At 46.6% G+C, this 23,874-nt stretch overlaps 1 protein-coding gene across 6 annotated transcripts in view; it reads right to left on the bottom strand.

Moving 5' to 3' along the window:
* Positions 1–23,874, bottom strand: part of NTN1 (netrin 1) — a 424,193-nt gene that overhangs the window by 48,060 nt on the left and 352,259 nt on the right. For all 6 annotated transcript variants that reach the window (XM_069200314.1, XM_069200319.1, XM_069200317.1 and 3 more), the window contains one exon: positions 2,034–2,108. In XM_069200314.1, coding sequence (XP_069056415.1) covers positions 2,034–2,108 — 75 coding nt within the window. The remainder of the gene's footprint in view (positions 1–2,033; positions 2,109–23,874) is intronic.

Here is a 23,874-nt window from a genome sequence, read left to right as displayed (position 1 = left end):
TGGAGAGTGGAAGACACGGACGGGTAAATAGTTGAAATAGTGAGAGACATATAGAGAGATGCAAACTATATAGAGTGATGACGTAGTGCAAGAGGCAAAATGTAAAGTCAGGTATTGAAAGACAGGTGCGATAAAGAGAGGTAGAGAGTGGTGAGGTTGGGTGGTAGAAATAGAGAGGGGAGGCAGATTAAGAAAGAAGAGATGGTGAGCTGAAAAAGAGAGATGGGGTAATGACAGAGGTAGATACAGAGAAACAGAGGTATCAAGAAAATAGTAAGGTATTGAAAGAGGTGATGTGGAAGAAACAGTTGGAAACAAAGGGGAGTTTAAGAGGCTAGGGTGTGAATGAAGGGAAATAATGGTGAAGTAATGTGAGGGGTTAGGTAGTGAGAGAGAAAGAGAAAGTAAGCAAGTTAGGGTAAAGAGAGTTCAAGTATTGCTAGAGATGTGAGTTACAGAGAGAAATGAGTTTGAGAGATGTGTGTTAGCAAGTGGTGAGGTATCTGGGTGAGAGTAAGAGGTGTTGTTTGGAGAGATATAAAGAGGGGAGGTAAAGAAAGGTGAGATTGAGAAAAAGATGAAGTAGTTGGAAGAAGCTACAGGGATGTGAGATGGAAACAGAGCAGTGAGGTTCAGCGAGAAAGGAGAAGTACAGAGAGCAAAGCTAGAGTGGGAGAGATAAGTATAGGGAGAAGGGAGTTTGTGTGATAAGCAGTAAAAAGGAGTGAGGAAAAGAGTAGAGTATTGGATGAGAAGTACACAGAAGTGAGGTTGAAAGTGTACTGACAGACATAGAGGTAGGGGTATGTACGCTGAGATGTCTTGCTAGGTATTGAAGGAGAAAAAGAGGTAGAGGTGAGGTAGAAGAGAGGTGAATCAAGGAGAGAGGTATGAGAAAGAGGTACCGTAGTACATCCAGTTAGAGGGTGGTAAAGAGGGCAGGGTGACCAGATTTTGAGAAGCAAATCTGGGACAGGCCAGACATAAAAGTAGGACTAAAGCCTTTAGTCTTACTTCTATATCTGGCCTGTCTCATTTTTTGTATAGCCTTGCAAATATGTGCACATATATACACACGCGCGCACACACACAATAGGCTTGTTAACATGTGTGTATGTTTATATATGTATATATTGTATAAAGTACACCCACACACACACACACACACTAGGGTTGTGACTCTTTATGTATATGTATACTTTTCATGACCTCCTTTATCCTCAGCTCTCCCTGTCTCCCCTCCACTGGGAATACTGGGCTGCCTGCCAGAAACAGATAAATGACTTAAAGCATTTCAGTCTTCAGAGGCGCCTCTGAACTGAGCATATAACTTTCAATTCTGCTTTGCAGAATTGCCTCACCTTTGTCCCAAAAACCGTGGCATTTAGTTAAAAGTAAGAAAAGTGTTGGAGACAGTCCTCCTGAAAACCGGGACTGTCCGGTGAAATCCGGGATGTCTGGTCACTCTAATAGAGAAAGTCAGAGATAAGGGTAGGTAAGTGAGACAGAGAGAGAAGGGCATGGGTTTAGTGATTGCTGGGTTAGAGACAGATGAAATACAATAATATAAAGGAGGAGAGATGAAGTAAATGAAGGTAAAGGTGAAAGACAGCAGAGGTGTGCGTGTGTACATATATATGCAGAAAGAGGGGCCATAGTAGACAGGAGGACATAAGAGTACGGCAGAGGGAGGAATACAGAGATAAGTAAACAGGGGAGAGCAACATATGGCGAGAGATAGGGCAGAGCCATTCATGGGTAGAGTGGAGGTAGGCAGCGGCGAAGTACGGGTAGGCAGTGGTGATGCAGGTATGATGGGGGGACAGAGCACGGTGCAGAAGCGAGAGGTTGGCTGAGAGAACGAGATCGAGGGGGAGAGATGGTTTTCTGACTTTCCCCATCACTTTACCAGGGGGCACCTTCAGGTATTGCCCATGCTGTTTCACATAACGGGCCCTCTTGAAATGGCCCTGATGCCCCAGTCAGCCTCTGCGCGTGCGCGCTCTGGAAGGGGCGGGGGCAGCCGCACTCACCATAATCCTTCCTGCAGTATTTCTTCATGTTGATCTTCAGCTTGCCCTTGGACGCCTTGCAGTACGAGTCACAGTCTGCGGGGTGGGTGGGAGTGGAGGAGAGAAAGGAGAACAGAAACAAATTAGCATTCCGCCCTGTTTACATTTTATTTCTTCCTTCCTTATAAAGCGGGCGAGAGCAGGACTGGACCCAAGGCTCGTTCCGACTGAGCGGCGTGCCGCCTGTGATATCCATCTGCCTGGGCCCAATTGTGTCCCGCCCTGACCTAGTGTCTGTTTGGGCCTTCTGAAAAGTGCTTCCTTTCTAAGGAAGCCTGTATCACAAAGCCGCCCTGCCCCCACCGCCCACAAAGACCCCATGAATCCTGTCGCTGTCTGTGGGCCACCCTCGCCTCTCCCCCGCTCATTGTGCCACCCAAGTCTTCTCGGAGGCCTATGCCTTGCCCCCACCCTCTGTTTTTTACAATGAGGAGGGGAGCCTGTCTTGAAAAGCTGATAGAGGCCTCATTGTCAGCCCCCAACCCGGGCCTTGGCATTCATTGCAGGGGGATTCGGACAAGGGTCAGTTCCACACAAAAGGGTCATGGAGGAAATTAGCAATCCATGAAGCATTAGCACAGTCGCTTTTGGTGACCACTCCGCCAGAGTGTGCAAATAGAAGGTCCCCCGCTAAGAACATTGCTTTTTTTAATATGGCACAGCCTGACATCCCCAACGCGAATTCCCGGGTACCTACATTGTCTTCTGTCCACTGGGCACGTTGTTGATTCTCATGCTCTTACCAAGTGGTGGGCAAGCAGCCCTCCTAACCTTTATATGCCCACTCCTTCCCCCGGTGAACAGCAGTACTAGGCTGTTTACTTAACTGAGCAGTTAACTGAAGTAAATGTAACGCAAATAAGTTTAGGAACACCTTTTTTTAAAAACATCTAGCAACAAACGTACAAATATAACATATCTTTGTTTTAAAGTGTATTTCATTAACATGCAGAAGCTTCTAACCTTAGTACATCAGATGTTATCACTGCAATGAGGAGCATGTTTTATAAGTGATAGTTTTCAAACATGAACTTAGAACCATTCATGCTGCCCCCCCCCCTCCCCCCACCTTCTTCCTGGCAACAATGCTGTTAGTGAACCAAGAGGCAAATGAGTTATCATTTCCCCCGTCTGGGTGGGCTGTGTTGTTGTTATGCATGAAACAATGTTATAGTTTATTAAATCAAACACAAGAGAAGGTTTTGCGCAGTGCACACTCCAAAGTCATATTTTACAAGTTGCTCTCCTATGTGATAATTAAGAAAAAAAGAGGCTAAATAAAATAAAACAATTGCCTAGGTTGACACGATTTGATCAAGTGGTAAAGTCAGGGTTGATCCCAGGTTTGCGGGTTTCACATTGTGCAATTCAGCCAATATATAGGTATTTCTTTTCTCTATTGTTGGATATCATAAGTTAATGCTTTGTCTTTAATTCCTGGTGCATGAGGTTGGGCCAAGGATGTCAGACAGAAGCCACATGAAAGCTTGGTTCATTTCGGGTTCTAGAATCCAAGAGAACCTCAAGCTAATTAAAAGCCAAGCATGTAGCAGGAGCTTGGCTCAAGCTTTCAGTGGCATGTCCACCTCTATCACATAATGACAAGGTGATAAAGCCATTGGAAGAATATGATTTGACCATCATCAAACAGTTTGGTGAAGTAGGAGTGCCAACACCACAGTGTTAGAAACAGCTACTCCTACCAAAGAAATGCCTCAATGCTGTGGAACCTGCCCAGACTTTAAATAAAGAGGTTAAAATTAGCATATTTTGTCAAAATTAGGGTAAGACGGAAAGCTTCATAGTGCTACGGCTAAAACATTACTACTGTCCCATATTTAGTTGTGGAGGTTGCATGTTTATGTCTGCCCACCTCAGTGAATTGCACACCTTGTTGGAGCATCTTTGAATGAAACCCTCAAAATAACTCTGACTCACTATCCACACCATGTACATGCTTTGTGTCCCTCATTCCTATGTTAGACCCTCTCCTCCGCACCCCTACATTGCTGACATCAGTGCAGCCCTCTGTCACCACACAGGCCATACTTTTTGACAACAAACTGAAAACACAGCATAAGAAATATCTCAAACCAATTTATAGAAACAGAATAAAGTTTAATGAATACATTGATGCCATGGTACTAGAACGAAAAAAATCCATCAGTAGTACTGGAAATGTTACATTTGTAATGTTTTAGGTAAAAATAGCTGCAAAAATCGACATATGTGGTTGTTTGGTCTCACTGAACCAAGGTAAAGTCATAAGTTCAGGCCAACCATGATGGATGAAGGAACCAGGTTAGCACGCTAAAGAAATACCTTCTCAAATCTGGCACAAAGAGTTCTGTTTGGGTTGAAGGAGGCCGCAAGAAGGAGGTTTTCGACATCAAGAGCAGGTCAACTGGAACTTCCCATTGGCAGTCATAATGGGTAGTCAATCTTCAGTGCAAAGAGGTCACTTTGCGGTCAGGAAGAGGTTTGCACCTCTTGGGGATTAGGACTCAGTTTAGCAGAGGCCAGCAGCAGGGTTCAGGCAGTCCACTTGGTGCAGGTCGGCTGGGCATTTACAGTGTGTCCTCTGGAAGTTTAGTGTCTCCCTGCAACTCACAAAGGAGGTCAGCCATCCAATCTTGGAGTCACTGTGGGTAGCCTGGGATCATGCCAAGACGGCCCAATCTCCCTTCAGACAGCAAGGCAGTCCTTCAAGCAGCAGGGCAGTCCTTCTGGCAGTAGGGCGGCCCTTCTTCATGTTCTTCCACAGATACAGAAGTGTTGAGATGAGTGATTCTGAAGGTCCTCTTTTTACACATGGTGCTAGTCTATGTGTGTAGTATTCCCCTGACCTAATGTTTTGCCTACACTAATGACCGAGCTGACAAAAATCTCTGGAATGCACTTCTTAGTTCAAAGAAGACATTTATTATTACTTCAGCACGGTCAAAAGCACATGTTTAAAAATAGTCACAGCAATGAAAGGAAATGATATATCAAAAATGATTCTCAACTGCAATGTACACAGTAAATACATGTGATTATATTATAGCATAATTGCAAAGCAAAGAATAAAGTACAAATTAATCACCATAGGGCCTGCCAAGCTCATCTTTCTCATGCCAGCAAGAAGATGACCCCGTTCAACTGCGAGAAAGAGATATCCACCCTCACGGGACAAGTGTCAGGCATTTGACGTACAATCCTGACCGAGGTCTTGGAAATTCCCGCACTACTGAGCAGGGCCACCCTTTTATATCTTTAAAGAACAGAAAGGGATTCCTAGAGGAAACCCCTCCCATGAAAGAGAAATATTCAAATGTGCTGGCTATTGTAGGTCAGAGTTGGAAGAAAAACATTGAAAACTGGCCAAATTCTCAAGGCTCTCCTCCCAAGGCAGCACCGTTCCCTGCACTGTGCTTTCTTATCATGTTGACTGACTAACTGTTGGTGAGAAAAATACAAAAAAACAAGTTCAGTTTACCATGTGGAAAAACACAGCTCAACTGCAATGTCTGATGCCATGATAAAGTCAATAGGCAGCTAAACTGAATACAAAATGTAATCTGCAACTGGTGAACACTGAGCAACTAACATGCAAAGTGGTGCAACACAAAGTCAGTGGTCAAAAACCTCTATTTTCATTACACCTAACCCCAGGACCCAAAACAATGTTCTGGTCAGTTCTTCCTCTTCCTCTTCACCTGGTCCTGGCTCCAAACTGTCTCGGTGATAAAGGCAAGGACTGGCCTGGTGTCAGGTTCCTATGTGTGTAATGCAGGCAGCACCCTTTGAAATGTAATACAGGCAGGGACCAGCTCCTCCCCAGCCATCCTGTCAGGAAGACCCTCTCCCCTCAAACCTACGTTTGCTTTGTCTCACTGTTTGGAAGCAATACACAATCCCCAACAGCAGAGCCATTCACAGTCATGTGACCCAGAACACTGGCAGAAAGGCACAGATGGGTGGGACAAGAAAATGTCAGCTTTCTAAAAGTGACATTTTCAAAACTGCAACTTAAAATCCGACTTCACAATGAAAGATAATTTTAGCTTACAATTAATTTAAATGTGAACATAATTTCTCTGGGGGGCGTCACCAACAAGATGTTGTGTCAGGGGTTGTGTCAGGGGTGCCGCGGCTCTCCCTGGAGGTCATGTACCACCGCTACTCTGGCTGCAGGCCCTTGCCTGGGAGGTACTTGTGGGGGCTCTATGGCGAAGGGGGTCAGTGGGAGCCCTTCTGCTTGCTTCTGCCTCCGCCGGGGCCATGAAGACACGTGGGTCCCCTTTGGACCTGGCTGTGCCCTGGTGAACCGGGTGGGGGAGACTTTTTGACGTCCTGTCCTGGTAATTTGGGACAGCAAAGGACCAAGACTGCCTCCTCTTGAATGGTGGTGAGTGTGGGAGATGCTGGGAGAGCAGGGGCCTACCTGACTGACCTCACCCTATCCTGGGGTCTAGGGAACTGATCTGGAGACCTCCTGGCTGACCAAGGGGGCGTGGACTGGATTAGCCCTGCTTTGCAACTTCGTGACAAGTGTATCCCTGCACCTGCATTTGTAATTGCGATCATCCTGCTTATTGCGCTTTACGTCGCTGCACTGAGGTCAGGGGCCTGGAACCGTGGACTTGACACCCAGGGCCTTGGGTGGACCCATAGGAAACTCTCCCCTCGCCTCATGGTTTCGTTGCCAACAAGGTTGGCCTGCATTGGGAATTTGGCCTCACGTATAGTGCTGTTGTAGACTGGGCGCTGGCACTGCCCTTGAAGAACTACATGGACATACCCATAGCGCTGTTGTTGAGGTTAATGCCACAGTTTTGTTCCTGATTGTGTGACCTTTGTGATCTGGAATGCTGGTCTTGAGCGCCTGTGAGGATCTTGCATTGGCGCCCTACGTCGCGCCACCTGGAAGGTCGGGCACCACTGGCTGTGCAGAAAGTGGTGTGAATGCACAGATCAGATTGAACACATTGGATCGAGGTGGGTGGGGCCCGCTGTAAACCAGGGAATCCCTGTTGCCTCTTGCTGTGAGGTGGGTAAAGACAGGCAGCCCAGGGGTACCAGCAGACAAAAATGGACCCATATACTGCTCAGGGTGTGGGTGGTGGCCCACTGAAGGATGCTGTGAGGGGTCATGAGATTGGGGCGAGCCCACTGGGACCCAGATACTGGCCGCGATCGAGGCCTCCAGCCTGGCAGTGCAGTCCAAGATCGAGACTATGGTCACTGATGTGAACTTTCTGAAGGCTGACCTATGAAAGGTAGCAGAAGGAACCGTGGAAACAGAGGCTAAGGTCACAGAGCTAGGGGAAGAAGTCTCCGCATTGAAGACTGTGGCCACTGCCCTTGAAGTCCATTCCAGTAAACTAGAGTCACGAATGGAGGGTACAGAGGGGAGATCTTTCAGATGCAACCTATGGTTTGTGGGATTTCCTGAAGGGGTAGAAGCTGGCGCCCCTGAAAATTTCCTTGAGGAATGGATCAAAACAACACTCCTGCATGCCAATCAGAATTTTTGTAATGGAGAGGGCACATAGGCTGCTAACTCTGCCATCTAAACTGGGAGCTCCACCTGAGTACATTAGAGCTGTGCAACTCCAAACCCAGTCCTTCACTGGTGTGAAGCAGAAATTAAGATTGATGGCTCTGAAATATATGCTGCTCTACCCTGCCAAGCTGAAGGTGACACAAGATGGAAGTTTTCACTTCTTTATGTCACCCGACAAGACCTGGGACTGGTTATAGGTCCGTGGTGAGGACCGGCCCTCAGCATCATCTTTGGAATAAGATTTGGTGTGGGGGAGGCCCGAGCCCACGCCAAGGAGGAGAAGCAGACGCAGATACCGCTCGATGTCCAGTGCCAAAGTGGTGGTGCAGTCGGGTGGTACCCTGAGCCTGGAGATGCAACAACAGGAACAAGAGGCGGCCAGAGCCTTGGTAGAAGTCCTGGACCTGTGGGATGAATATGGTCACCCAAGTGGCGATTCCACTGGGTCTTAGTGAGTATGTATAATTGCCCTCACTTCTGAAGGTGATGAAGACATCTTCCTGCCTGCAGATGCAACAGAATGGACAAAACGCACACACGGGTGGGGTGAGTCCCGAGGCAGGGGAGAAGTCGGACTGTCCCTCCTGCAGGAATGATGAAAGTGCTCTGGCATGAACCTACTGCTATAAGACTGAGTGGGATAATAATTGTGGCTGGCACTGTTTGTAGGGGCACGGACACTAACTAATTGAGAGGCCTCGTCCCCTTCCCCCTTTCCCCTTTTCACTCCATTGTCTTTACCTCTACATTCTTTCTTCCTTGTTCTAGTTCTTCTTCTGTCTCTTATTACTTTGGTGGGTTGTCCGGTTCACTCAGAGTACGAGTGCCTTGGGGTACACGGGTGCAGAATTGCGGTCTGATCCCACCTTGTGCGGGACCCTGGCTGTACTCTGCCCCCTGACTATCATCCTAGCCTATACCCAACACTGGGTGCCTGCACACTCTATAGATCCGCAGTGAGTGTTGTTTGGGATGGTGGGACGTATACTATCATTGGGTAGGAACTAGTTAGTTATAGCGGTGTTGTGGGTAGCTGAATGTTACTTCTGTTTCCAGTTAATGTTAGCACAGCGTCTACTGTGGTAAGGATTGATGCATGGATTGGGGGGCAAGCGGGTGGGCGCAGGGTTGAGAGGGGGCAGAAGAATGCCTGATGGATGACTTTGTGAAATTGCTCACATGGAATGTGCAGGGTTGAACTCCTTTGTGAAGCGTTATAGAAACTGTACATATCTTAGAAGGTTAGGAGTACACATCGCCCTTCTGCAGGAGACCCACTCACTGGAGGCAGAAGCCCAGAAGCTTCCTAAAAAGAGGTGGGGACAATTGTATTCCTCCACCTACTCCTCCTCTGCTAAAGGAATGTCTGTATGGGTAGCACCAGGAACCCCGTTTCAGCTGCTGAGTCAAATAACCTACGTGGCAGGCCGTTATGTGCTTATTCATAGTCAGCTCAATGGCCGTGAGCTCTGTCTTTTAAATGTATATGCGCCCAATACGGGTGATGGCGAGTTTTAAGAGGCCCTGGAGTCTAAATTACTACCATATGCCGGGACTCCCATAAGCTGGGCAGGGGATTTTAATTGCGTACTGAATGGCAGACTGGATCGCCACCCACCACGGATGGGCACTAAACTCTGCATGGTGGCTAGTCTACGGGAGACTATGGATAGACTACAATTGTTAGATATATGGAGAGAACTTCACCATATGGATAGGGTTTTCTCCTGCTATACCCCTACCCACGGGGCTTACAGTCGCCTAGACCGTTTCCTAGTAACTAATGATGGTGATCTCAATGTCTAGTCAGTGAGTTATCAGGTGTGATTCTTGTTGGAACATGCCCCCGCTGTTGCTGGAATGTGGTATGTAGTGCTGAGGACCTCACATTATACTCGGGCCGCTGCGTCCTGAGGTGCTTGGAGACCATGAATATGCTGCTGTCAAAAGCCATTCACAGCTATTTTGCCACCAATTGGAATTCTTCCCAGACGCGTTGCACTGAATCGGGGGCTTTCAAAGTAGTAGTTTGGGGCGAGAGCATAGGCAAGGTTTATGGTATATGGAAAAAATTGGAGCGCAACCTGCAGGAGAGCGAGGAGTCACCTGCTGCCCTGCAGCTTAGAGAGGGGGATCTGGATGAGACAGAAGCAGTGGGGGCACACAGACGGGTGGCAGCTACATGGCATAGGCTGGACTGTTATGTTTGTAAAGACTACCATCAATGTCTACACTGAGACGGTGATAAATCCGGCCGCATATTAGTGTGGCTGCTCAAAAGAGAACCGCCGCCACCACTCATTCTGGGACTCCTCCACCCTGATGGTACGCTGACAGCTGCCCAAGCAGCAATCAATTTAACACTTTATGATTAAGTCAGTTTATTCTGGTCTGGCGGTTCCGGAGCTGGCTGTGGCGGATACTTTCGTGGACATTATTACCCTACTTTACCTTACAGTGGCACAGGGAGATGGGCTAGGGGTCCATATCGCTTTAGGGAAGTTTCAGGGTGCCCTCAAAGGCATTGTTAGAGGAAAGTGTCTGGGGCCTGATGTCTCCCGTTGAATATTTCCAGACCTACTGGGTCTCCCGGCCCTCCTCGAGACCCTTAGTGAGGCACACGGAGCTGGCATGTTGCCATCTCAGATGTGTGAGGCCCTCATCATCATGCTCCCCAAGCCAGATAAGGACCCCACCAACCCGGGATCATACCAGCCCATGTTCATGTTTAAAGTGGATGTTAAATTGCTGGCAAAAGTGCTGGCGGTGCGCTTGGGCTATGTGGTCACAAACCTAGTGCAGGAAGACCAGTGCGGGTATACGCCAGCTAGAGGGACACATCTGAATTTGAGCCTTCTCTGCATGCAACTCGAGACACTGGTCTGAGGGCAGTGCTGATAGCGCTTGACATCGAAAAAGCCTTCAACTCCCTGTCCTGGCACTAATTGTGGGACGTTTTCCGGGGCATAGGGGTGAGTGAGGGCTTTTGGACATTGGTGCAGCTGCTATGCACCAAACCGACTGCATACTTTTGTACTGGAAGGGAAGTCTCTGAGATGTTCTGTATTGGCAGAGGCGCTTGCCAGGGTTGCCCAATGTCACCGCTCCTGTTTGCTCTTGCTGTGGAGCCCCTTGCCATCTACCTCTACTGAGCTGAAGTAGCGGGGACATGAGTGGGTGACACCACGCACATCGTGCCCCTCTATGCAGACAATGCATTGACATATATGTGACGGAGCCAGAACATTTGGTCCCGCGCCTTCTGTAGCTGATGGGGCGTTTTGGAGTAGCATCAGGACTCTGGATTAACCACCATGAGACAGTGCTGTTCCCCTGGCGGCACTGGCTCGACTGGGTGCCCGTGACATCCCCAATGTGGGACTGTCATGGGAGACCAGCAGCTTCCGCTACCTCGGGATGCAGATAGTACGACACCCATCTAGGATATGATTTCAATATAGGAAAGGTGTTCGACGGCCTAGTTGCTTTGGTGTCGTTTTGGACCGCCATGCCGCTGTCGGTCATGGGGAAAGTGGACCTTAGCAAGATGGTCTTGTTGCCTTGCTGCTTACATACGATGCAGAACTCATTTTTGCATGCTACCCTCCTCGCTGTTCCGGAAGATTAGTGGGCTCTTAGTGGCACTAGTGTGGGTGGGCAAAAGAAACAGAGTTTGTCTTGACCTCCTTAAATTGGACCCTAGTTGGCGGGGTCTTGGTCTTCCAGATCTTAGGCTCTACTATTGGGCGGGTTTTCTGTAGTACGCAGCTCTGTGGTGTGGCGACGTGGCCAACTGGGAAAAGAGACTGCTCTTGGGCTCTGTTGACATAGAGGAGCTCCCTAAGACGCTTACGAGCAGGAGCACACTGCCTGCGGAGGACCCTTTTGTGGCCACAGAGGTGGTGCAAGCATGGGAGAGAGCAGTGCAACAAGTATTGCGTCAGGTGCGCTTTTCCAAAACTCCTTCATATTTGGTGGTTGTGCTCATTCATCTATATCCGTGAATCAATTAATCTTTCCAGATGGTTAAGTGGGGGATGCCAGAGAACAGGAGACTTTTACTTCAATGGAATTTTTGTGACTAGGTAAGACATGGAAACTCATTTTGGTGTCAACAAGATGCAGTTCTTACAAAATGCCAGTATATCACGTACGACCTGAGCCATCTGGTTGTCAATCCCAGAAGAGCCGAGGGAGACTCGGGTGTTACAGATGTTATTGGATCCTGGGTGGCCCCAACGGTATTACCTTCCAGCTGTGCGCAGCCCCAAAAAATGACAGGACTACAGATACGGCCCCTCAGCGAGCCTGGTGGGAAGGAGACCTGGAGACACTGCTTACGGATGGTGAAGGGGCAAGGGTCCTGGCGCAGGTACAGAAGGTGTCTAGTAACGTCAGATTTAAATTAACACAATTCTACTGTGTGTATAAAGCCTACTTGAAGCTGCAATGCCTGCATAGGATCTACCCAGAGAGGTCTGCGGGCTGTGCTAGTGATGGTGCACGACAAGCAGATTTTGGGCATGTTGCGTGGTCTTGTGCGCTGTTGCAGCCTTTCTGGAGTGTAGTGCTCTGCAAGGTACACACAGTAACCTGGGTGTGAGTGGATCTTGGACCCAGACATTGCCTCCTTTCGATTCCTGCCGCTACCATGGAAAGGGAAAAATTAGCAGAATAAGTTTGCACAGCATAGTTTTCTTTTTGGCCGAAGACGTATTGTCATATACTGGGCTAGCCCGACACCCTCTGACCAGAGCAAAATAGGCGTCCGATTTCCTTGAATGGGCAATAGCTGAGGAGTGTAGAATCCAAAGAGTCTACACTGACGGCAATGCACAGCGTGATCTCGAGTTCTGGAGTAGTATGATTGGTGGCTTGCAAGGCCGTGGTATGGATGGGGATGCACCTTTGAATGACAGTTTAACCAGGGACGGGGCTGCAGATCTGTCTAGGATGTCGAACAATCAGGCACAGTAGTCCTCCACCTGTGCACACACATATCAACTCCTTGGGTCCTTACTTGGTGGGAACCATAATAGCGATGCTGGGGCTTGTGCCCGGATTGCACAGATGATGACAAATTATTGGGCATGCTATTGGACGCAGTACTCAATTATAGTATCTAACCCCTTGGGCACGGGTGAGCTGGCCTGCTATTTCCCCCCCTGCACCCACTATAAGTGTGTAATAAATATTTTGTACTGGTACCTCTTCTTCCTGTTACCTGTCCCCTGTTACCTGTCCCCCGGTGTTGTAGCTGCGCTCTTGTTTTATAAATTCTCTGTTTACTTTATCTAGACCAACTATAGACATATGACCAGTGGCTTCCATGGACGCACTATTGAAGCTGTATATTCTACTGCATGAAACTGTGATATATGACCTGTACACTGTTAAACTCAGAAAAAAAATCTTTAAAAACACATAATTTCTTTGCTTTCAATCTGGTTAGCACTTATTAAGTGTAATAAGGTGACCCAGTGTTAGTCTGTGGGAGAGTTAAGCCTAACAACAGTGAAACACAACTTTAGGGGTTTGTAAGGACATGTAAAACTTAAGCACACGTCCTAATTTTTTAAATACCATACATTCTCCCCTTTAATTCTTTAGGGTATACCTTATTGCGGACTTTTAAGTATTAAAAAAAAGGTTTTAGGCCTGGCAGAAGGTTTATTTTGCCAGAATGAAATGACAGTTAAAAACTGTGCTACAGGTTTCAGTAGCAGGCCTCAGACATGTTCTGCAGTATTACTTTAGTGGGTGGCAAAATGATTGTTGCTCCCCATTAGAAGCATTTAATTGACAGGCCCTGGGTACACACAGCACCATATGCTTTTCAGTTAAACATAAATTAAACATGCCAATTAGGTAAAGGCCAATTTTACTATGTTTTAAGTAGCAAGCACAATCACTTTAGTACTGGTTAGCAGGGAAAAGTGCACAGAGTCCTAAATGCCAACACAAATTGGTTCAGTAAGGGAAGGCAAAAAACGGTGGCGACCTTGCAGGAAGGGCCACGTTCAACATGACCCCACTGTAGCCAAAGCTAGAGGAGACTAATGAACACCTTGATGGGCTTTCCTGCTCAGGCGATAGAACGTGAACAATGGCTATCTTCTGCCATTGTCAGTTTGATGGACTTTTAAACTAGTTGGATACCTCTGTCAACACTCTCCTGGGCCACTGGGCTCCTGAGCCTCTGTGAGGTTCCTAACCTTAGTTTGCTCACAGATACATAGTAGTAGGCAGACAGTACCACCATGGCCAACAAAGTGATGTGGTCCATTCATGCACCCTTGGTTCAGACTTCTACCCCCAACCCAAGGAAAGCTCTGCCTATAATGGCAACAACCAACAGAGGCCTTTGGCAGCTGTCAGTGTCAAGAGCCAGGCCCTGGGCCATCTACTGCCAGGTGGAGGCTTCCATCAGGGGTCTTGGGCAGGCCTCACTTCTAACCTGGGGACTGGCAAGGAGTTCTCAACTTTCTTCTAAGGCTTCCCTGACCTCTGAGGTTTCTTAGATTGGAGGGCAACAGCCCTGGATATTAGGCACCGTACTTCAACTCTCCTCCCCGAAAGCTCAGGGGTGGTATCCTGAAACTAGCCTCAGCCCAGGGTCTGTACCCTGGGGCTGAACAGGTGCCTGACCAGGCAGGTCTTCCAGGGGTACCCTCCACCCCCTTTGAGGGTGACACTCTCTGCGTCATGCAGGGGTCTTCCTGGTGTAGATAGCTAGCCCTCTGTCTCTGTGACAGCACAGGAAATACCCCTGGGCTCGGCTCTCCTGTGTCATTCTGGGGGTTCTCATCTGTCAGACCTAGCAACCCCTGATCTACAGTGTAGACTGTCTACACCTTCTGCCCCTCTATCTCACCCTCCGTACTTTCCGTTTGGGAGTAGTATCCCCAGAAACTGGAGCTTTTAGGGTGTCATAGACAGCCAAACCTCCCACCTCCACTGACACAGATGGTAACTCATTTCCAAAAACTCAGGGCATCTGGGGACTGGATTTGACCCTCCTCTGATTCACCTCCCAACCCCATTCCAGGGATACCAGAGCCATCAGCATACAAAGTCCTGTTCCTGGGACTGGGGCTACCCTACTCACTTGTCCAGTGTTCTCACGTAGGGAAATCAGCCTTTCTATCACCATAGTCTGGCTGGCACCACTATCCCTCAGAGCAGTGACAAGGATTCCATTTAGTATGATCTGATTGAAGTGACAACTCCCATGCTCGGGGATCGCAAGCACACTGCCTGAATGTACCTTCAACTAAGGGAGAGCAGAACATGCTCTCCTCTCTGCACCTGGAGATTACCTCAGCTTAGGTTCACATATGCCACCCTGGTAGAGTTACCACCAGTAGGTGTTTTTTTAGTCCAGACAGAGTCCCCCTGCTTGTGTCCTAACTGAGGACAATCAAAGCACCAGGGTTGAAAATGTGGTGCCCTGGGCCACCACCCACCAGAGCGTCCCCCTTGTTTCTCAGAAGGGGCAAGGAGCCTTTTCCCTGTACTCTACTCTGGGACCTGTCAGTGTCACCTTGCACCTCCCTCCCACTCTGATGAGGAGAACTTGAACCACACTTATTGGGGTCACTCCCAAGTACCTTCTTTCGGACCATGGTGCTGAGCCAGTGGTTTGTTTCTTTTGCAAGCTTGGCGCAGCTCTGGAAAACAACTACTTAATATGTGCTCTCATGCAGTCAGACAGTGGCGGCCCGTCCTTTAGGGCGGAGGGGCCACGCCCCCCCACCCCATGAAGAGTGTCTGTCAGGCTGAACAAAGGTCAGCCTGACAGACACTCTCCATGTTCAGCTCAGGCAGCCAGGAGCAGACATGCGCGATTTGCGCAGACTCCTGGCTGCCTGAGCTGAACTTTGCTGGGCTGATGAGATCACGACCCCTATGGGCGTGACCTCCTCGGCCCAGCAAAGGTGCCTCGAGGCCCTCCCCTGGGTGACGAGGAAAGCGTCACCCATTGACACTCTCCCTGGGCGCTTCAGGTTTAAGCCCTGAAGCGCCCAGGGAGAGTGTCAATCAGTGACACTTCGTCACAGAGTGGGGTGGGGTCAGCAGTCTCACTGACCCCATCCCACTCTGTGATGAGGCTGGGACTGCTGCCTTCCCTCATTGGCTGACCTAAGGTCAGCCAATAAGGGAAGGCAGCAGTCCCAACCCTCCTGGGACCTGGAGGCTAAAGGTAAGTGTGTGTGTGTGTGTGTGTGTGTGTGTGTGTGTGTGTGTATATATATGTATGTGTGTTATGTTTTAAATTGAATGTTTGGTGCGCGCGTGCATGTTTGAGTGTTATGAGTGTTGTTAATGGATGTGAGTGTGTGCGTGCGTGTGTGTGTGTGAAAGAATGAATGTGTGCGATCTTGGAAAATGAATGTTTGTGCGTGCATGTATGTTTGAATGGAATGAGTGTTGTTAATGGATGAGCGTGCATGCGTGTCTGTGTGTGAAAGAATGAGCCTGTGTGTGTGTGTTTGTGTGTGTGTTTGTGTGTGTGCCCCGCCCGCCCCCCTCCCAAAGCTGCTGGCCGCCACTGCAGTCAGATTGTACAGCTCGAACTGTAGCATTTAACATACAGGCCATAAGAACATATAGTACCACATACTAGGCACTTACAAATAAATTAAATGTACCAATGAGGTGTAGACCCATATGAAACCATGTCACAAAAGGGAGAAAGCAGGAACCCGCACTAGTGAGATAAAAGGGGAGGGAGTGTCTGTTAGTGGCATCAAGTGGATTGAAGACTGTGCAGCTTTGGTATTCAACGCGCTGATATTTATTAGCACTGCAGCAGGCTTCTGTGCAGTGCTTTTGGCACCGCCACTCATTTTATAAATTAAGTACTGGTTAATGGGCAAGTTTTGCTCCTTTAATTTCCAAACTCATTTTATGCACATCAAGAGTCCTGGCCTCGGTATAGCCTCTGTGTTTTGCTATGGTCAACAACGTGGTTTGCTTGCACAAACATGTTCCTAAAATCCACGTTTTCCGTGGTTGGCTTTGTGTACCGTACTATACAAAATCAGACACTGACATACCTTTCAGTTTATCTGTTGTTTACCTCCCAGTGCCTGAAAACAACTTTAGAGACTTCAAGATGACAAATGTAATGCTCCTCTTGGATTCAACATCATTTAATTATGCCTCACGGTTTTATGATATTTATCTTTTTCAGACTTCCATCTGTATTTATCAACGCTTTCTTTTTGTTAATTTTACGGATCATCTACGGATGATCGGCCGTTTCGAGTGACTTGTCACCACAGATACTCATCATCATCTCTACGCATACAGCAATGCAATAACTGTCATCCCGTATAGTACATCCCCATGTCAGGGTTGGAGTTTTGTAAACACCCAGTGATAATCAATAAACATTTAATTACGCAAATATTTTTCTCATGCATTAGTAACTACGCTTCTGTTTCAAGTTTTGAATTAAGTTTTGTGTTATCTTTATAACTAAGCTTGTATTATGGGCCAAAAGGCACCTTACATTCAGATGAATCATATACCATCATGCATCATGAAATGACAACATATTTATGATTTATTTGTATTGTCATTTGGTTTCTGGGATTAGCACTTTCCCCTTGGCTCCCAACAGCTTTACTGCACAATCAGCGCCTCATCTGAAACAAGCAAGTCTGTGCAAGCTACGACATCTATACGACGTTACTTATGTCTCGAACCAATGAGAGTCCGGCGTCCACCCTGAAGAATTTCAGGTTCGGCCATGAACTCAGAGAGGAGGGTCAGATGCTAGGATCAGACCACAATACCTACTCTGAATACAAATTCCCACATTTGTATTTAAACCTTTTATCCTAAAGATGAGACAATAACCTCTAAACGTTTGTTAACACTGTCTCCCTATATGTAATAGTGTGTGAAAACAGAGAGTTATTTCCCATCCTTTTTGTTTTTTGGAATAAGGTAGGGCAGTATGTTCGTTATATCCTTCCATTATTCACACTTTTACATCTTAACAATCACTTCTGTGCAACGCTTCACTTGGGTACCAAATTGACCAGTGACTGGATACATTGACCTTAACTGTATTTTCTGTGTTTAGGTCTCAATGATTTGGCATCCTTAAGAACCAAAAATATATTTATTATGACTAACAATTGTTTTTCATCCTACATTGCAACAGGTTTTATATACCAATAGAGTAAGGCCAGCAGTAGGAATCCAAAGTACTGAAAAAGGCTATCATTCCAAGATGTGCTTCATCTATGGCCAAAACATGTTGACACATCTTGATTGATGCAGGAATAATTGGGATTCTCTGCATCATGATAGGGTTTTAATTTTATCAATGACCTTTATGAAATGAATTCACCAGAGTGATTATTTAAATAATTGTAATTGCTTTCTAATGCAAGGGCTCCCAACACACACTATAACTTCTCCGCAAACTCCTAGTCTCGGTTCTATTGAGCCCATCCTGGGACCCGATTCTACCCGGGGTGAAGGAGGGAACCATATAATGAAGCATGCCACTATTGGTGGGTGAGGGTTCCATGTCCTAAAACAGATACCCTCTTTCAGTAATATGTAGATGGCATAAAAAGGCCTACTAGGTCATTTCACTATATTGTATTGGTGTGCACTCTGGTGGGAAGATGTATAGATTGCACCATAATCTCCTTTCACTTCTTCTGTGTTTTTTATATGCAGTCTTGGCAATAACCATTGCAAAAATCCTTGGCAAAGTCAGTAAGTCTTCATTAGCAAAGACAAAATGTGATATATTTTGTCATTGCCAATGCTTGTTTAGCTCCAAATGAGGTCAGTCTGCACACCTGATCACCAGACTGTCAAGAATGACAGTGTTGGTAGTCTCTCTTAATACAACTTTCTTTCAGTTTTATCTATATATGAAATCACTACAGAAGGGGGAGAATATAGTTTTCTGTCTATATTTATGTGTAAAAATCAGTAAGAAAAATGGAGTGTTTCATACTGTTTACAAAGTCCATCTATCACCACATGTACAACATGTATATAAAGGTATCGGATGCCCCATTTTGAAATTCGATATTAGTATTATTGGTGATATGTCGAACCTGAATTCTATCATGTTACTAAATAGAGTATAAAGATTCAAGATTACTTGTGGTTTGTAAACAGATGGTGGCAGTAAAAGAATATACATTGTATTTCTGGGAGAACATGCAGAATAACTCTGATAGTATGCTTAGAAAAGCTGATTTGTGTGCAAATATGCGGAATGTGTATGTCCCGAGGAAGGTGGATATAAAGAATCTGTGTCAACTGGTTAGCAGGGGATTGGTGTGTACACTGTGCATGTATATTTGATAAACTATTTTATCACAAATGTCTCACTGATGTTTTACCACAGAGTTTAAATAATCAATGTGGATATTGTTTTGAAATTACTGTGTTTCTTGTGGGGATAATGAATGTTCTTCACAATAAATACATGTGTATTTTTTATGTAAAAAACTGTAAAAAATAAAAGAGGAACTATATAACATATTAATAATCAAAAACAATAATACTTCTGATTTAAAACATGGGTTATATGGTATTTTTTATGCATACACAGTACATACTATAATTAATTAGTAGAATTTAATTGGAGTTAAGAGGAGTGTCTTTGTTGTTGGTGAAAGAACCTTGTCCTGTCCCCTTTATTATCCTATTTGGTATTTGCAGAGCACAAACCAAGCTAGAGATCAGCAGAGCTCAATCTGAAAGTCAGAGCGGCATATATGAATGTTAAAATAAGTTCTGTCTGAAGGAGCCCGTCTGCAGGCAGACTCTGGTGGAAGGATCTTCTTTGTTACACCTACGTCAAGCATCCACCAACCACCACACAATTCTGGTTCTACTACTGTGGCTGTCACTGGCGTTAACAGTGAGGAAGAACAATATACAGCCAAAAATACAACCAGCCAAGATGCTTTCCCACCTACCAGTCCAGCTTCTCTGTCTATCCAGGCAGAAGCACCCTTCTCAGTCTTCTTGCATCAACCATAATAATATTTGAATAATGGAGCTGAAGCTGTACGTGAAGTGGTTTGGGCAGAGTGTACCACAATGTGAAAATCCAACAGTGAATAAATCAAAGAATATCAAGACCAAATATCCCTCACGGTTCTTGACAGTAGATCTCAAACAGTTCTTTAACAGAGATGGGTGACAATGGGGTAATGACGGAGCTGCTGTATCCTAAATAGGAAGAGTTTTAATAATCTGAATTTTGCAGTTCTCTCCAGGGTGCTTGAGTGTAGTCTGTGGGTTATCTAGATGAACAGCACCTTACAGTTCTATCACAGGTGCTGAACAAAGCCTCTGTAAGGATTACAGACCTTGTATTTTAAAAGTACTATAATGTCTTATAGAAACCACGACTGAAGAAGGGGCTACTGTGCCTAACGTGCAGCATGCATTCCAAGACGTTGTTTTGCAGATCAGAGCAGTCTCCTCAGAAGGACGTGTACTTATCCAGGAACAGTGTTCCTGGGTCTTAGATCAGTGCAGGCATGTACTGCACTAGAAACGCAGTCCTAAGCTCTTGTCTCATGAGCCATGTTTCCTACTGTTTCTCTAGCTGGCTGGATCCATTCAAAGACTGAAGGGAAGGCTCGTCAGCCCACTGGACTATTGCTTCCTCCAAACAGAGAGCTCTAGGCGGCAGAAGGACGTGTTGCATGACAATGTGTTCAGGTTATTTGAAGGTAGGCTGACAGGCTTTGATGGGCTCTTCATCCTGCTTTCTGGTCGGTGACAGAACACATCATAGTCCTGCCCGCAGGTTCTTTTAGATCCAGAAGTGAGGTAGAGTAAAGCCTGTAGCTTTCAGGCAGTACAATTCTTAGTAAAGAGGGGACCAGCATTTTTGCTATTTGCAGTAACTTCACAAGACCAGTGCCTTAAATTCTAGGCTGCATGCCTGTTGGCTCACTCAATCAGACACAGCAGTCTATTCTAATTATGTAATGAGTATGGCCATCCTCATTTGCAAGGGCTTCCAGTGACGAACAGACACATCCATATGCTATAAAGAGGACATATTTGTGGTTCTCCAAGGTACGCTCATGAGCCGCTCCTCTACCCTAGCCTGTATATATGGGCCCAATGTACATTGCCCTGACCTTTACCTAGAACTTTGGCAATAGATCTGAAATGTCAGGCCGAAGACTATCTTGGGTGCTGGGGTTGATAGTAATGTGGTGCTTTTCCGTGCCTTTGATAGATCTAGTGATGCCAGAAGACCACACCCACACGCAATGGTTCAATTACACCTCATAATGATCTGTAGAGACACTGAAAAAAGAGAGGGAACCTACAAAGGAACCACACACAAGGCGCGGTCCAGAATACACTATTGGTTGGCCACAAAAGATGTGGTCCCCTGGTTGACATCTATTGAGCACCTCCCTGGGACACCCTCAGACTATGCATCGGTCCTTCTTAAGGTGGCACTCCCTCTCATGCAAGCGGGTACATACCAGTTGCCTTCCTCTCGTTGCCTCAGGGACCCTATATTTCATGCTGAAGTCTGCTCCAGCATTTTGGAATATTTCTCCCACAACTCTCAACCCGGGACCTCTACTTCTGCACTGTGGGAGTCATTCAAGGCGGTTATATGGGGAGTACACATCGCCAAACAGGATAGGGTACTGGCAGTGATACGAGCTCAACTGGCTAAACTTGAGTCAGAAATCCAAACTCTTAAGCTGGCCTTCTCTGAATGTGGTGACTAGCATTCTGGTCTCCATTAGGCAGAAGCTAATCAAATACCATGAGGAGGCAGCCCGTTAAAAGCACTATCCATACAAAGACTCGCTAGTGCAGCGATACAGAGAGGGGGACAGAGTGGAAATGTACTGGCAAGAATGTTCCACCAGCCCTTGGCCAGTGACTATGTCACAGAATTACTTGATGACTGGCAAACCTTGCACTCTGACCCGGAGGGCATTGAGCGCATCATGACTACCTTGTGAACTGACCTCTTTAGCTCTACCAAGCCTAACAACCCAGCACAATTAAGTGACTACCTAGACTTTAACTTCTCTGGCTCAAGAATGCCTATTGGCAATACTTTGGTATCCCCTTCACTGCCAAGAAATAGTTCAGACAATCCGAAGAATGCATGGTAACAGGGCTCTGGGACTGGATGGCTTGACTGTTGCCTTCTATAAGGAGTATGTACAAATCCTTGCCCCTTACCTCTTGGCTGTCTTTGATGAGACTCTCCAGTTGGGATGCCTCCCCCTTACATGGGAGATGTTGATCTTTACCATTTTGAAACCGAGGAAACCACCCAATATATATGCGATGCCTATTTTCCCCGTCAGTGATTAATGTGGATAATAAGATCCTATCCAAACTGCTTATGACCTGGTTGACACCTCTTATGCCTTACATTGTACGCCCTCATCAATCGGGGTTTGTGCCTGATTGTAACATCTCACATAACTTGTGCACAATGTTTTCACTCATGCAGCCCTTAGATCCTCAGCTAAAGGCTGCAGAGACATTTGCTTGATGCCACAAAGGCGTTGGACTCCCTAAAGTGGCACTTCCGACTCCCATTGTTACGGAGACTAGGCATCAGTCCCTGTTTTATTAATTTATAAAACTCCTCTATGAGTCACCACACTCTAGGCTGTGAATCAATGGTGCGGTTACGGCTCCAGCAAGGTTGTCCCCTCTCACTTTGCTCTGGAGTCGTTGGCGGCCCGCCTATACCAACACCACTCCAATAGGGGCCTTGCCTTTCAGAATAGGGTTATTCTAGTCCAGTATTCTAGTCTCCATGCATGTGGGTGGTGTTACTGTATATCTGTGGAACCTTCAAATCAACATATCCCCTCTAGTACTCAAGGTTGTTCATTTTGGTAGCCTCTCTGGCATCCAAGTAAACTGCTCAAAGTCTGTCTTCTTTCCCCTCATATCCGTGACAGACAGGTTCACCTCAGAAATAACCTGCTTCAGTGGACCTCTGTTTGGGAATATGGCTCAGTAGAAACATTGATGATTTGTGGAGGGCTAATTATGGCATCTTGATTACCTGAATGGAGGACCAAATACCGACTTGGACTAAATTGACACTTTCCATGGTAGGGCGAATAGCCATTGCCAAAATGCTTATCCTCCCCAAATTTTGATATCTCTCCTAACATATTTTCTCCAGAAACTCTGTATACATCTTGTCACCCGGGCTTAGGCTGGCAAACAGCCAAGGCTCTCTTGGAATACTCTGACCCTCCTTCTTGAGCAAGATGCCCTCTGCCCCCCGACATGGAGCTATATGATTATGTACTTCACGCACTACTGGATCGGTCCACCACCCTTCCAGCCACCTTTAGCTGTCGAGGTGGATGGTGCATCCCCCGGCCCTCTGGCGGCACTTCTTTAAGGGTCGCTCTGTGGGCTGAAACTGATTTGGCATTCATGCTCACTTATACCACTTGTACTCACCTAGCATCCCTCTGAGAGGCTACCTACTGCTCCCGACGTCCACAAACGATTGACTTTTCTGGCAACTAGCCCACCTGTGGCTCTTCATGATGGGTGATCTATATCCGATGGGACATTTTCAATGTATCTGTGACCTCCAACAGCATACTCTGCTTGACAGCTTCACATACTTTCGGCTCTGGGAGGCGCTCCACATATTGCATGATATATTCCCCTTAGAACTCCTTTATTCCTTAAGCTAGGCTTGTTCCTGACCAGTACATCTTCTCAAAAACTGATTATACAACTAGACAGTAATATGCAGGACAAGTCACCCATATCCACACCTTGTGCCCGCCTTGGTTGGGAAGTTGATTTAGATAACCCCCTGACTGCTGCACAATTGAAATACTGCTGTGAACTGTCGGAAGCACTCTCTCCCACTTACAGACTGTGCTTGGTCAACATTAAATTTCCGCACAGATTGTATTGGACTCCTAACCAGATGCATCACATGGACCTTACAGCTGATGCACGCTGTTGCAGATGTCGGCAAGACAATGCATAATTTCTCCACTTGGCAAGAGAATGCTCGGCGGTAGCCCAATTTTGGTCTTCCGTATATGAGACTATCACTTTGGTCACTGACTGTTGTCCCTAAAATTTCCCACTGGTAGCTATCCTGGGATATGTAAAGGATGTTCCAATGTTAGTCCAATGCCTGACAGCAATGCTACTATTCACAGTGAAGTGCAGAATTGCAATTCACTGGGGCTTTTGCCCTGCGCCCCAAAT

This window comes from Pleurodeles waltl, chromosome 7 (genome assembly GCF_031143425.1).
Source record: "Pleurodeles waltl isolate 20211129_DDA chromosome 7, aPleWal1.hap1.20221129, whole genome shotgun sequence".
Taxonomy (NCBI): Eukaryota; Metazoa; Chordata; class Amphibia; order Caudata; family Salamandridae; genus Pleurodeles; species Pleurodeles waltl.
This window is presented reverse-complemented; position numbering and strand designations above follow the sequence as displayed.